The following is a 16,158-nucleotide window of genomic DNA, read 5'->3' as shown; positions in this document are numbered from 1 at the left end:
AACTTTGATTCACTTCACTGAACAGTAAAGTTTGTGGAGATCAGAACATTAGTTTGATCAATGCCTTCAACTACTAGTAGACTTTATCTGGAAAGCAGTTTTCTGATATGAGTTCATAGTAAATCTGTCCACAATCAAACCAAGAACATAGAAAGAGGAAACGTTTGAAGAAACAACGATGTTTTTGTTTCAGACTAGAAAACACTTTAAGCCCTTTATCTGTTTTTGCTCTTTTGATCATTTTATTGTTTCTTCTGTTTAATTTGATCTTCTAAAGTCTAACTGGTGTCTTTTCAAATGTTTTGTCTTTAGTGTGATTCTTCTTAAATGTTTAGTTTTGCTTTTTTCTCACCTTTTATTCTTTTCTAATATCTGATTTGATTTCCAAATGTTTTGTCTTTTTAATGTTTGTTATTTTTTTCAAATGTTTTATCGGCTTGTTTGAAAAATTTCCTTTTCTTTCCCCTTGTTTAATTTTTCGATTAAATCTTTGTTTTTCTTTTTAAATGTTTTACCACCTTTTAATGTTTAATTTTCTTTTTAAATGCATCATTGTATTTTCTGTTTAATTCCTATTTAAAGTTTTATTGTCTTTAATTTTTAATTCAATGTTTTGTCTTTTTAAAGGTTTAATAATCTAATTTAATGTTTTGTATTTTTAAAAAATGTTTAATATTCTTGTTTAATTTTATTTTTTAAATGTTTAATTATCTAAAATATTTCATCTTTAATGTTTCATATTTTTGTTTTAAAAATTTTGTTACATGATTTCTATCTTCTGTTTAATTATTTAATTAAATATTTTGTCTGTTTAATAAAATTGTATTTAATGTTTCATTTTCTTTTTAAAGGTTTTGCTGTATTAAATGTTTTTTCCTTTGATTTAATTGCTTTTTTAAAATGTTTATTTCTTTAATCTTTTTTTTTTCTGTCAAGATTTTAACCTCAACCTTAGAAATGAAACAAACCTTTAAATCACAATGAAAACACTTCTGTTGTCACAATCATGAGTTAGTCAATTATTCAGTTTATCAATTCAGCTTTATTTGTTTAGCACCTTTCACACAGATGACAAAACTAAACAAGCAAAGAGAAAAAACTATGCTAAAACCATGATTAAAACTCAAAAACATGTTTTGTTTTTTTTTTAAAAAAAAAAAAAAAAAAAGGATTTAACGTGGTAATAAAATATGTTTTGTCCAGGGGATGGAGGGAGTTTATTGAAGTTTTCTTGGGCTCACATGGCAAATCATTTAAAATATAAACTTGATATTCAGTCTAAGGAAACTGCAGAGTGACAGAAGAACCAACAATATCTCCTGTTTTCTCCTTTAATGAGTCGACTCTTCTTGTGTTTTGACCAAAGAACTACAGACTCTTCACAACCTGCTCAAACTCTTGGTACAGGACCTCACCACACGGGTCAAGCAGGTTTCCGTCTCATTTCTACTCTGAAGCTCACCTTCTCCTGCTCAAACTGCTGACAAATGTTTCTGCTGCTCTAAAGTCTGGTCTCCAGAACTTCCTAAAAACTCTCAGAGTCTCTTCTGCTGGAGGTTGCTTTGTAGAACTGTTCCAGAAAACCTCACTAAACCACATGGAGGGGCCTCAAGATAGTTGTCCAAATGAAACCGTACAAAAACCAAACTAGCACAACCCAAATGCTAAAGTCTCCTGCAGCCTACCAGAGAACCTCTGAGAACAGAGAATCAGGACAGGAACTCTTACCTTCTGGACAACCAACCTTGGTCTGCAAACAAGAATACAGAATGTATCTGACCAAAAACCTCTAAAGACTCACTACAGCCAAGATAAAGACACAACTCAGCTGCACCAAATCCACTAATCACTGCACACATTAGCACCATGTGCTAACTGTGGCTAAAGAACCTCATTTACCAAGACAACTATCCAGTACAAAGCCCTAAAACACACCAAGAAACACATTAAAGACAATTTTACTGCTGGAAGCTGCAAGCCAACGCCTAAAGAACAAACTGAAGCAACGGAGCCAAACCCGGTTAAATGGTGAAGAGAAGCAGAGGAAATGTTTGTCTGCAGCTAAATAAAGCAGGAAGACACTGAGCTGCTCAGGTGTTCCTGATAACACCAAGCAGCCACCTGGACAGCCAATAGGAACACAGCTTACTGGAAGTCCAGAGGGCTGGGTTAGTGAAGGAAATTTAGTTTAAAGTTGAAGCAGAAAGTTAACAAAGAAAGTTGAAAACCACCTTCTGATACCTGAAATATATGAGTTTTCACACAAAGAACAGCTGAACATGTCAAACTGGTTCCATAGTAGAACCATCATTGTCAAAACGTCATAGTATGGTGTGTTGCTCAAAAAACATTACGACCCGGCTGTCTAGGGTCGCCGAGGAGCAACACAAAAACAGGACAAACGCTGGTTTCCAGGGGGTTAGGAGGCTATTTATTTGAAAGAGTAAGTTTACAACAACACAACATGTGAGCAGAAAAATCACAAAGTCTGTCTTTAGTTCAGCTGAAAATATTAGTTTTTGTCTTTTTTTATTGATCAAACTTTTCAGGAAGTAGATGAAGAATAATTAAAGTTCTCATGTAGAAGTCCAACTTATTTTGGATCCTTGAGTAGAGTTTAATCTTAGAGTTTGTAAAGCTGTTGAGTTTTTAGAGTCACATGGATTGTTTTGACATTTAATAACCGAGTCCTGAAATAAAATTACAGTTGTGGATTTCTGTCATTTAGTCTGGACTAAACAAATAACAGCAGCATAAATCTCAAACGTCATTATGAGGAGTCTGGATTGAGGTTTCTCACTTGATAATGATCAAAACATGAAATTTAGGTTGGTTTAAAGGAATATTCCACCTTAAATCTTTGAATGTTGACCTAAAATGTTGGTTTCAGGAAGTATTCCACCTACAAGGTCCTCAAACATCCACCTTAAAGGAACATTCCACCAAAAATCCTTGGACATGCACCTAAAATGTTGGTTTAAACGAGTATTCCATCCAAAATCCTCAGAGCGACAGAGGGGCTGGTTAAAAGGAATATTCCACCTAAAACCCCAAATATAGACCCAAAAGCGTGGTTTCGAAAAAATCCTTCAATGTAGACCAAAAAAGTCAGTATGGAGGAATATTTTTTTAGTGGAAGTCACAAATAAAGGAGCTCTTGGTTTTTCCCGGCGTTACTGAGTCAAAAGCTGCTGTTTCAACACAGACACGTTCACATGCATCCACAAACCTCTCAGCACTCAAACACCCACAGACAGGAGGCCGGCTGGACCGAGGCTCGGCGGCGTCCTCAGACCCACGAGTCGGGGAGTCAGTGAACTTGTTGGTCCGGTTTGAAGGCCTCCGTGTGGTCCAGTAGAAGTCCACGTAGTCGGTGTTGGCTTTGAACCACAGCGACTGGCCGCCATCAGGTGGACCGGCTCGTCCTCGTAGGACTCCTCCTGTAGCCTTGAGGGGACCACAGGAACATTCAGTAGCTGTTGGAGTTCTTCCTGTCAGGCTCGTGGTAGAACGGCTCTGAAGAATCTTGTACTTGTCTTATCTGGAACAATCTAACAGCCTAAACTGTTAACAGCGGTGTAAAGAAGCAAACACACAGGCATAGATTAGGACTCAAACTAGATTTATTTTAGAAAACAAATCAGCTTAGAGGCATTTGTTCACACATGTGGCTGAATAGGAGGCCGTCCAATCAGATTCGAGGTCTTCACTCTGTAGGTTGGTTGTTCGGTGAGACTCTTGGACCTCCATCAGCTGACGTGGATGTTTGATGGTCTTCTTCTCTAGTGCCAGATGATTCATCCATGAATTCAGCAGCTACAGACTGAAATGAAGCTCATGCTGCAGTTATTGAATTCCTGTTCCAGATCAAATGTTCAGAGCTCACCTTGAATGCAGCCGTCTGCTGTCTGATAGTTTTTCTCATTGTAGTCTTCAATGAAGTCTTTTTCCTCATGTCAGGATGTGGTGAGATTCTTTCTCAGTCTCTGCAGACGTCCCTCATTGTGCACCTCCAGAGAAGAAACAGAAAAACTGGTCACTGCTTCAGCATCACAAACACTCTCCAGCATTGAGAGTGTTTTAGGAATTCATTCATTGTGTTGTGAACTTTGAAGGAGCAGAAACTTTACAGCTGCCAAAGATATGAGCTCCAATTCTGGATGTTTTAGGAAATCAAGTTCATCAAATGAACACTTGATTTTTGCTGATAACGCTCATTAAATTACTGAAGAAATCCAACATAAAAACCTGTAAACTCTCAGGCAGCTTTTGTTAAAGTTTGTCTATAATTCTATCATCATGTTCTGGAACCAGGACTCTGCAGAAGTTCCTTCAATAAGATACTTGTGTGTTTCTATTTAAGGCCTCAGGTTTGAACGTACAGCAGAGGATTAGAAAGGAGTGATTTTAATATTTAAATCAGTAAATGTTTGGAGTAAAAATGATTAAAATTTTGATTTAGATAGATTTGGGGCAAATAATATTAATAATAATAATAATAAATTTTATTTATAAAGCGCTTTTCCAAAAGCTCAAAGACGCTGTACACAAAATACAATAAGATAGAACAAAACAGATAATTAAAATCAGTAGATAGTAAACAAGTTCAAGATAAAATACAGAATCACTTAAGGAAAGCAGATCTAAAAAGGTGAGTCTTTAAAAGGGATTTAAATGTGGTGAGGTTGGTGCAGTCACGGAGGGCATGGGGGAGTGAGTTCCAGAGTGTGGGGGCGGCAATGGCGAAGGCTCTGTCCCCCCAATGTCGCCGGCTGGTCCTGTGCGGGATGGAAAGGAGGTTTGTGTGGGAGGAACGGAGATTCCTGGGGGGGGTGTAGGGGAGGAGCAAATCGGTAAGGTAAGAGGGGGCTAGATTATGGATGGACTTGAAGGTGAGGAGAAGCAGTTTGTACTGGATGCGGTGTGAAATGGGGAGCCAATGGAGGTTCCGCAGGACGGGTGTGATATGGTCGTGAGAACAGGTTCGGGTGAGGAGTCGGGCAGCAGAGTTTTGAATGAGTTGAAGTTTATTGAGAACTTTGGAGGTGGAGCCGAAGAGAACGCTATTGCAGTAGTCAAGGCGGGAAGTGACGAAGGCATGAATGAGGGTTTCAGCGGCTGAGAAGGAGAGGAAGGGGCGGAGACGGGCGACGTTGCGGAGATGGAAATAGGCAGTTTTGGTGATCTGATTAATGTGGGGTTCAAAAGTGAGGTTGCTGTCAAATATCACACCGAGGTTGCGGATGTGAGCAGAAGGAGATAGGGTGGTGTTATCAATGGTAATGGGGGGGTGGGGAAATGGTGTGAGTGATTTAGGTCCGATAAGGATGAGATCAGTCTTGTCACAGTTTAGCAGGAGAAAATTTTTCCTCATCCAGGATTTAATGTCGGCCAGGCAGCTGGAGAGAGAGGGGAGGGTGGTGGTGGCGGTGGTGTTGGTGGAGATGTAGAGTTGGATATCGTCGGCGTAGCAATGGAAGTGTAGGTTGTGGCGGCGGATGATGTTGCCGAGGGGGAGGAGGTACAGGATAAAGAGGAGGGGGCCAAGTACTGATCCTTGAGGGACACCATGGGACAGGGGGGCGGTGGGTGATGTGCAGTTGTTGACCTTGATGAATTGTTGTCGATTAGTGAGATATGATGTGAACCAGGTGAGGGCGGTGCCGGTGATGTTAATGGAGGATTGAAGGCGGGACAGGAGGATGGAGTGATATTGTAGAGTCTCACTTAAATATATCCAAATGAGTTCAGTGTATTTACATTTTATAGAATATTTGATTTCTTAATCTCAATACTGAAGGGTCTGACCCTAAATATTATAATAATGATGTCAATTTAAATAATATTTTAGTGCAGAGTCATAAACTTTAATCAGCTAAACTTAGATAATAAATATCACTGCACAATCTTAACCTGAACATTCACATTATTGAGGTAAATTTACAGAAATCATGATATTCTAGTGTCTTAACTGGAATATTTCTAACATTAATCTTTTTGTATTGTGCTGATAAACAACAATAACCCGACTTTCAGATATTTGTTGTCTGTGATTGAGACTAAATTCCTCCACATTTGAGAACATTCCCTGCAGCAGCTGTAGGAATAAATAAAAATAAAATCTGTTAATTTCCACATTATGCATATTAATTTATTCTTAATATCTCAGACTGAATGGTAGCTGGCAGTAAAAACAAACTCATCTGCTGGACTGAATTTCCCAAAATGGAAACATGGACAGAATTTAACACTCATGTATCCATGGCAACGCTAACGTTTCTGCTTCTTACCAAAGTTCACAACACAAGTAAAGATTTTAATGTAAAACTTCAGGGATGACTGCTAACCATAAGTATTCTGATCAATATTTCATGATCAATATCAGGACAGATGTTACAACTCCAGCTGTTACATTAGACTGCAGTTATTCACAGAGAAATTAAAACATCACATTCCTCATAAAAACTAGATGGGACTTTTATTAAATAAAGTGTTGGTGAATAAACAGTGTCAAAAGTGCAAAGCAGCTCCATTAAATCAGGAGATGTGAGACTTCCACAGCATGGATCACCATCTGCTGTGTTGATTCATAGCTGAATGTCAGAATGAACTGAGATAGAAAAGCTGCTTTGAGCTGCAACATTACAGTCTGACAATCCAACACCATCACAGTTTTCATCTGGTTGTTTTGCTTCAACATGCTGTGAAGTTCAGTTTTTACCTGAATCAATACAGAGATTCTATTTCCAACTAAGACTGGAATAAAAATTAGAATGTTATGAGGTTATTAATGCAACTAAATCCTTTCAGATGGAAGGATTTACTTCTAAGTTCTAATTCAAGTTTCAGTTGGAGCTCATTGCATTCACAAAGAAAAACAGCGATACCTTCATAGCAACATTTAATAAACCTAAAGCTTCCCTGTTGGCTCATTGGTGGAGTTTGTTACTGAGCATCTGAACCTTAAATCCAGTGAGACGACCATCTTCAGTCGAGGCCAGTCAGAGAACTTCAAGACCTTCCATCGGCTGGACCAGATGTGGCATCATCTCCCTCTGAACATCTGGATGACAGGAGAAAAGACAGAAATCAAACACAGATCACAGAAATACAATTTATTCACTTTCATCATTTTATAAAAGTAGCATGAACTTTATTAAAACTTGACAACATCAGTAATGAAAGTAAATGTTTTTATCTCATGTTGAAGCTAAATTTAAAGTCAATTTTAACGACAGTTTATCCTGAGAGGAGTGAGAATGGAGCTTTTCTTTCCTTTTTAGAATATTCCCTCAAACTATTCTGTTTATTATTGGCTTTAGAAGCATTTTTCTTTACTTATTTATTTTTAGATACCTCAGACTGATGCACTTTGCTGGTTTGCAGATAATTTCATGTACAATGACAATAAAGATCTTCTATTATAACATATTTTGCTGAAACAAGAACTGCAAACCTTCTCAACCATCTCTCAGTCTGCAAAATTCCAACTGCAACCAAGAATTATCTGATGTAGTTATTATTATAAATCTTTACTGAACCACCCCTGGAATTAATAAAAATCTGTATATGGATATGATTTTCTCTGATGGGACCACTATGGAAGCCGTAGTAACAATTAATTATCCTTTGAAGGGAAAGATTAGGTCTTCTTCAGGTGGATTAAAAAAATGCTCTCCCTTAAAAAAAAAAAAAAAAAAAAAAAACTGCATACAATAAAGTAAATCTGTTCTGCACTGCACACATACTACACTTTTGTATAACTCTGGATGTCAGAGTAAAGGCAGACAGATCCACCAATCAGCCACAACATTCTGACCACTGACAGCTGAAGAGAACAACATCCATCATCTTGTTCTAATGCAACGTTCTGCTGGGAAACCTTGACGTTCATGTGGATGTTTGACATGTACCACCACCTAAACACTGCAGGACAAACAACCCCCTAGTCTCCATGGCAACAGCAGTCCTTGATGCCAGCTGCCACCCTCAGCAGGACAAACTAAAACTGCTCAGGAGTGGTCCGAGGAACACGACAGAGCTAAGCTGTTCACCTGGGTTCCACACTCCCCACATCCAGATCTGATTGAGCATCTGTGGGATGGTCCAGGATCAGCCTGGTCTAGGTAGGACCCACCCTGCAACCCACAGGATCCACAGAATCCACAGGACATCCCCAGAGGTTCTGATGAACCACTGGGTCAGAGGAGTTTTAGCAGCATAAAGGGACCAACACAGTATTAGTCAGGTGGTCATAATGTTATACTGTTATATTGTCATGCTGATTATATGATCAGTAAATGCTACCATCAATTATAGCGTCCACATTGATCAGGGGAAAAAAACAACTATCAGTTCATTCAGAAACTGTGGGGTTAAACCCAAAAACACAGACCTCAACAGCAGTTTGTTTCAAAGCAGAACACCAGCTGGTTTTCACTAAAGACGCTTTCAAAGCAACAATTAAATGACAGTTTTGTTCTCATTAAGTTCAGAGTCAGCCAAAATAATGTATACACACACATCAGGAAAAGAAAAACTTTTATAAATATTTCATTTGTATAAGTACTTCTATACATATAGATACCTCTTTCTAAGTTTGATCAAATCACGATAACTCTGTGTCCTGTTGTACGATGTTTTCCCAACAGATGGCGCTACCCTCATGAATGGAGCATCAACAAGTGACGTGTACAACACAACAGAAATGTCTGGAAGCCAGTGGCCACCACTTTGAGCACCTCTTGTAATTGTAGAGGCCAAAGATAACTTTTATTAATCTCGTGATGTCTGAATAAATTTGGTATTGAAATATTTATGCAAGTTTTTCTTTTCCTGATGTGTGTAAACATTATTTTGGCTGACTCTGTATAATGGGTTTCTGACAGGTCACCAGGCAACATCTTTTTATAATAATGACAAACATACCTGCATTCTACAGGAGTGATTTTCCTCATGTGCAGGTAAAGATGTGTGAGGAGCTTAGAGATGACAGGAGCAGGAGTCATCCTCACTAATTCAGTTTCCACCTAGAAACAGAAAGACCACAAACAAACACACTGATAAACTCTCAAACGTTCAACCTCACAGCCTCAAAATATCTGTTTAGGAAGTGTGTTTCTAAATTGTGCTGAAAGCATTGACAGACATTCTCTTACAAGGTTGTGTAAAAAGCAGCCTGTCCTCTGAGCTACTGAGAAATCTTCCTGAACAAAGTTTCTACGTGTAAATCAGCTCAACAAAAACTAAAGCATCAGTCAGAGATAACAGGTATCGCAAATTATAAACAGCTTTCTTTAACTCAGACTTTCTGCTTCAACCTCACATAAAAAGGGGAGTTTAACTCATCAGGTGACTGAAAATGAACAGCTTGTGCAGTTCTAGATCCAAAAGTAGGGTGTTTCAACTCATGTTTTACTACAAATACATGCAATAATAAATAAATACAATGGCTGGTTGTTAGTTTATCCACTATTAATGTCACTTTATATAATGGATTGAACTTGAGCAGTGGAAGAGAGGAGGAATTTATGGAGATTCAGAGAGGTAATGTTGTGCAACGTTAACCGCGGTTTAATTCAAACCAGCTGAATGTTAAACTTCAGTGCAGCTGAACGGGTTTCAGTTAACCTTAAAGTAAAATAACCTTTTAAAAGCTAAAATACACAGCAGAGAAATACAGGTTGAGAAGGTCATTCTCATAATGAGGGACTGCTGCAGCAGCAACTAACACAGGTGTTCAGCGGTAAGTTAGCCACTTGTGTTAATTAGCCCGCTAGCTAACTTAGCCGCTTAGCTGGCTAACGCGTCCGGACCAACTGCTCAAACACGACAAAACACAACTCTTCACAAATCGATGACTTAACGTACAACAAAACAACGCTACAGGTTAGAAGTATTTATCTTCTTACCGTGTTTTACTCCAAAAACAAGATCAACAGCAGCCAGAAATGCTACCAGTCGTAGCGACCATAGATACACACAGACCAGATACGCTAGCGAGCTGTCTTCTATATTATCTATGGTCTGACCAATCACTGCTCTCTGACTCTCAGTCAGTCTGACCAATCACTGCTCTCTGGCTCCGCCCTCTGAGGATCTTGTTGTCGTTTGGCTCCACACTTGCTGATGACCACTTCCGGTCTCAGAAAATAAAAAAAACTGACATTTTTTCGTTTCTGTCTCTTAATGATTTTATATTTTTTTGTTATTCTAAATATGAAATGAAAATCAAAGCATTTTAAAAATTTCGTATATCCCTTTGTGATCATGAAAAGGAAAATACATCTTGTATTTCAATTTTAAATTTGTATTTTAAAACGAAAATCAAATAACCACTCGTTTTGTGTTTTTCAATACCCGTTTCAGAACGGAAAATCCAATTGCCAGATAAATACACGGACCATAAATGTTCTTATATCCATATTTTCCTTTTGCTTTTAAATCAAGCATCATGCCCAACATACATTCACCTTCATCTGCACTACCAGTCAAACGTTTGGACACACCTTCTCATTCGGTGCGTTTTATTTATTTGTATTATTTTCTACATTGCAGGTTATTACTGAGGATTAACTCTTTTTTTCTTACAACATAATTCCACATGTATTCTATTAGTTTTGATGTCTTCAGTATTAATCTACAATGTAGAAAATAATTAAATAAAAACCATTGAATGAGAAAATGTGTCGAAACTTTTGACTGGTAGTGTACCTGCTATATAGTGGAATATAAAAGTGCATTTCATTAATTGTCACCTCTTTAACTTTTTGAGGGACATCTATCTATCTATCTATCTATCTATCTATCTATCTATCTATCTATCTATCTGTCTGTCTGTCTGTCTGTCTGTCTGTCTGTCTGTCTGTCTGTCTGTCTGTCTGTCTGTCTGTCTGTGTGTGTGTAAGAGAGAGTTTTTAATTACCATATATATTATATTTATTTAACATAAACATCCTACATTTACTTCTTGTAATTGGAAGGAATATAAAAGTGCATTTAAGTGCTTTTCATTAAGTTATATATGATAAATAAGAGAGATCAAACTTCAAAACAAGACAGAAAAAACTATGGGTCTGAAATATTTTATTTTATACTTGATATAGTGTATATATTGTTATAGTGTCTTGTATCTAGATTTACTTTTAATTAAAGTATCATGCCTAAGGTGCATTTGCCTCTTCTAACTGTGAGGAAGGCTATATTTTGAAATATGAAAGAGCATTTTATTGGTTATTGCTTGCCCACTTGTGATGTATGCTACTTTATGCATTCACTCCACATTGCAGAGAAAGATATATTGCACTTTAAACTGTTTTACTATCAGAAATAGTGCTGTGTAAATTCTACAGAAACATAAAGAAGTATTTATTGCAATACAACTGATGTATGCATACTGGACTCATACTTTCCAAAGTGAAAAGCCCAAAGTATAAAATCATAGTCTGTCATAGCAGAAGTCTGTGTCTCATACCCCTTCCAGCAAAAGAAAAAAGGTGTGTATTTGGATTTGGTCTAACTGTTTGGTATCTCCCTCTCATCCTCAGATGAAATCGGTCCCTTTGGATTTACACCTGCAAGAGTTGAGACAAGGCCGACTGTGGCCCTGAAGGCACTGAGGTCAGGCTGAGCTTCTTGGCACAAACAAGAGTGAATGAGAAACAAACCTTCACATGAGAGATCAAACAGTTAATAAAAGAAATATGTGAAAAAACAGCATAGCTAGTGTCTGCAGTAAAATATAGAATTGCTACCAAATAATTACTTTGCAGATCAAGATTGCAAATATGATAAACTCGCTTTGAAGCAATGGTGGCATTTGTATAAAATGTAACAGACTGAAGCAATTTGACCTGTTCAGTGGGTCATTTTTCTTTTTATGATTTGAATACATGATTAACATTTTTAATGCTGGGCATTTACTTGTAATTTGGTAAATGTAAACTGTGATGCTCATACTTAGCTTACTTATACATCATACTTAAATGACACAAACCCTTTTTCTACTACTGAGCAAAGAAGCATTGTTCTGCCTCATTTATTCATATAACTCGTTAAGATGCATTTAAAATAGAACAGCTGGTCCGGAGGATTGTCCCTAATAGCTGACATCACATACTAGCCTACTTATGTTGTCTATTGTTTTTTTTTTTTTTATTTAATCACCATGCCTAATGTACATTTCCCCCTCCTAGTTGTGAGTTCAGCTATATGGTGGAATATAAAAGTGCATCTCACCGATTGCTACTTGATCACTTGTAACATGTACTACTTTATATGTTCAGTCCACATTGCAATTGCAGAGAAAAAAATATTGCACTTTAAACAGTTTCCTAACAGAACTACTTTGTAGTTTAAGACAGTAAATATGCCAAACTTGCAAGGTGATCTGTAATTTGTATAAAAATGTAACAGACTGCAGCCATTCTGCCTTTTCACTTTGGAATTGTATTCTTTTTGTGAATATTTATGATTATTCTGCTTTGAATTTTTAAATGCTGGACGTTTATTTAAAAATGGGTATGTAAAAAAACGTATAGTACAAAGTACAGAACAGGGTTGTTTTTTGTTTTTGTTTTGTTTGTTGCCTTATTCATGAGTAGAAGTGTAAGAGCTGGACAAAATCTAGGTGTGGAAAAAAAACTGTAAATATGTAACTGACAAAACTGGGTGAAAACAAATGTTCATATTTTCTGGCTAATTAAATCAACTTTGATTTGTAAAGTGAATACTACAAGTTCCCAGGGGTACCTGAATGCATCACTTCCAACGTACTGCACGTTTCATAGAAAACAGCGCCTCCAAGTGGACAGAAAGTGAGTTACCACAGCTAAAATTAGACTTGTGTTTCAATCCCCTCATATGAAATGTAATAACAACTCTCTTTATTCCCCTCAGGACTAACTGCGAAAACTTGCCATGCATGAAAGCGAAACTGTCGCTGTTACAGGTGAAGTGAGAAGTGTTTATTGAAGTTACACGAACTCTTCAAACCGGTGTCCATTTTGAATTTTGTTCTAAATCAGCTTTTAAGGGTTTGGACCTTTCAGACAGTTCTTGGAGAACCCCAGCTGGAAAGCAGCCCAGGTAAGATTTACAAACTACATTTTCAAATAATTCCAATAGTCAATTGCTTTTAAATTTAAGAAACTCTAAAACTTATTGTAGGGACTGAAGTCAGCCGGACTGGGAAACAGGACTGACGTTTACATCAAGGAGGTACCAGTGAGTTATGTTAAAACCAGGCAGATTATTGAGAAACTCTGGAGAACTGTTAACCCAAAGGTAAAAATAACATATTTCTGTGGACATAAGAGTGCCTATTTGAGACATACTGGCCATTAGGAGTCCTCTGTTTTTAAATATTTGGATATTAGACCCATATTCTGTTGATAGTGCCATACCATCTTTAGATTTATTTAAAAGAAGAATTCTGTTTTATTCCATAGCTTAAAATTTAGGCGGAAATGCTGGAATTACCCGATAAGTTCATTTTTAAACATAAAATGTAATGTCATAAGATAAGAAAGGACAAAACTTTATGAATCCTACAGAACTGAATTTAATCTTGAAGGAAATTCTTTTTTCAGTTGTGATCAATTGTTTATTCCTACCTTCATCTGGCACATTTTTATTTTATGCAGCTTACTACTGTCCATTCTGTGTATACTGTATCATAGTGTATATGTCCATATTGCATACACTATATGCATCATTTATAAATCTTGGATGTCTTGCATACTTAAATGAACTGTTTATATTGTTAATGCTGCTCATACTGTATATATCTTCACACATTCATACTGCATTTAAAGCTTTTCAGTGTTGACATTTTACTTTGAGTTGCTTCTTTTTCACTTTTTATTAGATGCTGAACAGTTTTTGTTGTCTTAGCATTTGTACTCCATACAACAGATGAATTTATGAGTATAAGACCTCAGGATCTGTGACAGAGCTGCAGCCTTGGTTAAGATTGTCAAGTGTTGAACTGCATATAGCCCCTATATGAGAAGGTGAAAATTCACTCTGTGCTCCAGTTTGCAGTCCATCTGGGTGTAGCCAGAGGTTCCAGTGTTGTCATTTTGGAACAAACAGGGAAGAACAGCGGCTACAGAGACAGAGATGTGTGCGGCTTCTGTCCTGAAAGTCACTGCTGTGTTGAAGGCGGACCAGAGAAACTGGACTCGGTCATCAACATGAGAGCCGTCTCCAGGCTCTTCAAACAATCAGGGATGGATGTGATTTATTCCAGAGACGCTGGCAGGTGGGAATCTGTTCTTCCGGAACGTTACCAGACATTCAAGAATATGTGGTCATGTTTCCCGTCTTCTGTTCAGGTACCTGTGTGATTTTGCGTATTACTTGTCCCTGTATCACGGTCAGAGGAAGGCAGTCTTCATCCATGTACCCTCATCTGGGAGCCTGGCCTCAGCTGACAGACTGGTACCTCTGCTGCAGACCCTCATTCAGACGATGCTCCACCAGCTGGAGGATCCTTCAGAAACAGCATGAAGAGCAGCAATCACAGTCAGGTAGATCTTCATAAGCAACCTCCGTGTCACCGATAAGCAGCGGCCTTCAGGGAAATAAATAAAGCAAGCAATTATAGTTCTCATTTATTTATTCAAAATTTCAGAAAAAAAAGAAAATACAAGAAATTCTCAGATACACATTTGGAGACGGCATGTCAAAAAATACACCATCTCGGCTATAGGTGTGAAAAAACTTTGAGGCCTCAGATACAGAGCTTGAAAGAAGACAGTTTAGTGAAATTATTATTTTTTTTGATTATTTCTTTCCCCAATCAAGTAATGAACACACAGATTTTGTGAAAGCATTATAATAAAATAATAGCAGTAGACCAAGGCCCCCTCAGAAGGTATAGGAATGCAAATCATAAAAACAGAGGCATGATAATGATAAACCTCAAACTTATTATTGCAGTTTGAATGCACCGATGCATCCTCCATAAACCTGACATTTGCATGAAGAACATTCTGAAGAATTAAAATGCTGAAGATGCCTAACCGACTGTTTTTTTTTAGTAAGTTACTGTATATATTTATGCTGGAAGTCTAAGGTAATGTAGAAAAGCAACTAGTGTGAAGCTGTAAACTATCATCTTTTTATCTAATCATGTTGTTTACTCTTTATCATGACTACCCGTAATCTACGCAACATCCCTGTCCTATACACTGTATGTCCATGTGTTTGTTGTAAATGCTGCAGTTTTGACAGGTTTGTGATCTAATGGTAACTAGTAGTTCACCTCACAAAAGGTCAATATCTACTCTCAGAAGTGAAAAGCTGAAATACATCATGATACATCCAAACTGGAAAAAACCAAAACATAAATGCACAGATATGTTACGTAACTACTCAAGCTGTTTGCTTGTTTGTCAGTGGTGATTTCTGTACCAATGTTATATTCAGCAGCAATCGGACTACCTTGTAACCAAAAGATTTCACTCTTTTCTACTTTAAATCACACACAGATACAATGATGTAGATTGAGCACCTGAATTTCACATTCAAAGTTGCCCGGTGGCCTATTCGGATTTCCTTTTTTTTTTTTTTTTAAATTTTATTTTATTGCTTTTGGATATTCATTTCACCACAAATTTTCTGATGATTTTATGCTCCTAGCCCACCGGCTCTTGCACTCTCTATGTAGCCACTGCGAGTAAAGAGTAGAACTGAGGTTTTATGAGAAGCTTTGAGATGTAAAAGCTACTTTGTCACCTTGTACGCTCAACAATTTTTGGTGACAATACATAAGATCCACTGAGGTGACTGAACCAGCAGCATTATTATAAGTAGCAGTACAACAGGCCAGAAAAAGGCGCGTCGAGTTTTACTTGTGAAAGATCAAAACGCCTGAAAATGGTCTTTAAGAGATTCACACTGACAAAAGTGGAAATGAACACTCGAGCCAGAACATCATGGCATTCAGCAGGTAGACTTGGACAGGGGAAATGACGACATTCACACAACCACACTGAGTTTATGGGGTAAAAATGATAAAATCTAGTATTTATAGTGACTTCTGCTGGGTTGCTTCCAGCACTGAAATGCTTCATAGATGAGTTTCTACTGAATTTAGAAACATGTAGGAAGTGAAGTTGCTGCATTCTCCATGACGGTTGTGTGTAGAAAGTA

General features: G+C 37.4%; 1 protein-coding gene and 1 long non-coding RNA gene across 3 annotated transcripts; one reads left to right on the top strand and one right to left on the bottom strand.

Annotated features, from left to right (window-relative positions):
- Positions 1–5,714: 5,714 nt before the first annotated feature.
- On the bottom strand, positions 5,715–9,955 carry LOC129348122 (uncharacterized). Its single transcript, XR_008600575.1, has 3 exons — positions 9,912–9,955; positions 8,929–9,029; positions 5,715–7,063 (listed from the first exon to the last, which is right to left on the bottom strand). It is a non-coding gene; the product is annotated as an uncharacterized LOC129348122 (long non-coding RNA).
- A 2,912-nt stretch (positions 9,956–12,867) lies between these two features.
- Positions 12,868–15,448, top strand: pgpep1l (pyroglutamyl-peptidase I like). Of its 2 annotated transcripts, none has more exons than XM_035950539.2 (5): positions 12,868–12,949; positions 13,034–13,086; positions 13,168–13,218; positions 14,037–14,263; positions 14,337–15,448. In XM_035950539.2, exons 1-5 carry the CDS (start codon positions 12,919–12,921, stop codon positions 14,509–14,511), a joined length of 537 nt encoding a protein of 178 aa, XP_035806432.1. In that variant the 5' UTR covers positions 12,868–12,918; the 3' UTR covers positions 14,512–15,448. The 2 variants fall into 2 exon arrangements, with proteins under 2 accessions (XP_035806432.1, XP_023131144.1); XM_023275376.3 differs by having other exon boundaries at positions 13,168–13,284.
- Positions 15,449–16,158: the final 710 nt, after the last annotated feature.

Source organism: Amphiprion ocellaris, chromosome 3 (genome assembly GCF_022539595.1).
Source record: "Amphiprion ocellaris isolate individual 3 ecotype Okinawa chromosome 3, ASM2253959v1, whole genome shotgun sequence".
Classification (NCBI taxonomy): domain Eukaryota; kingdom Metazoa; phylum Chordata; class Actinopteri; family Pomacentridae; genus Amphiprion; species Amphiprion ocellaris.
This window is presented reverse-complemented; position numbering and strand designations above follow the sequence as displayed.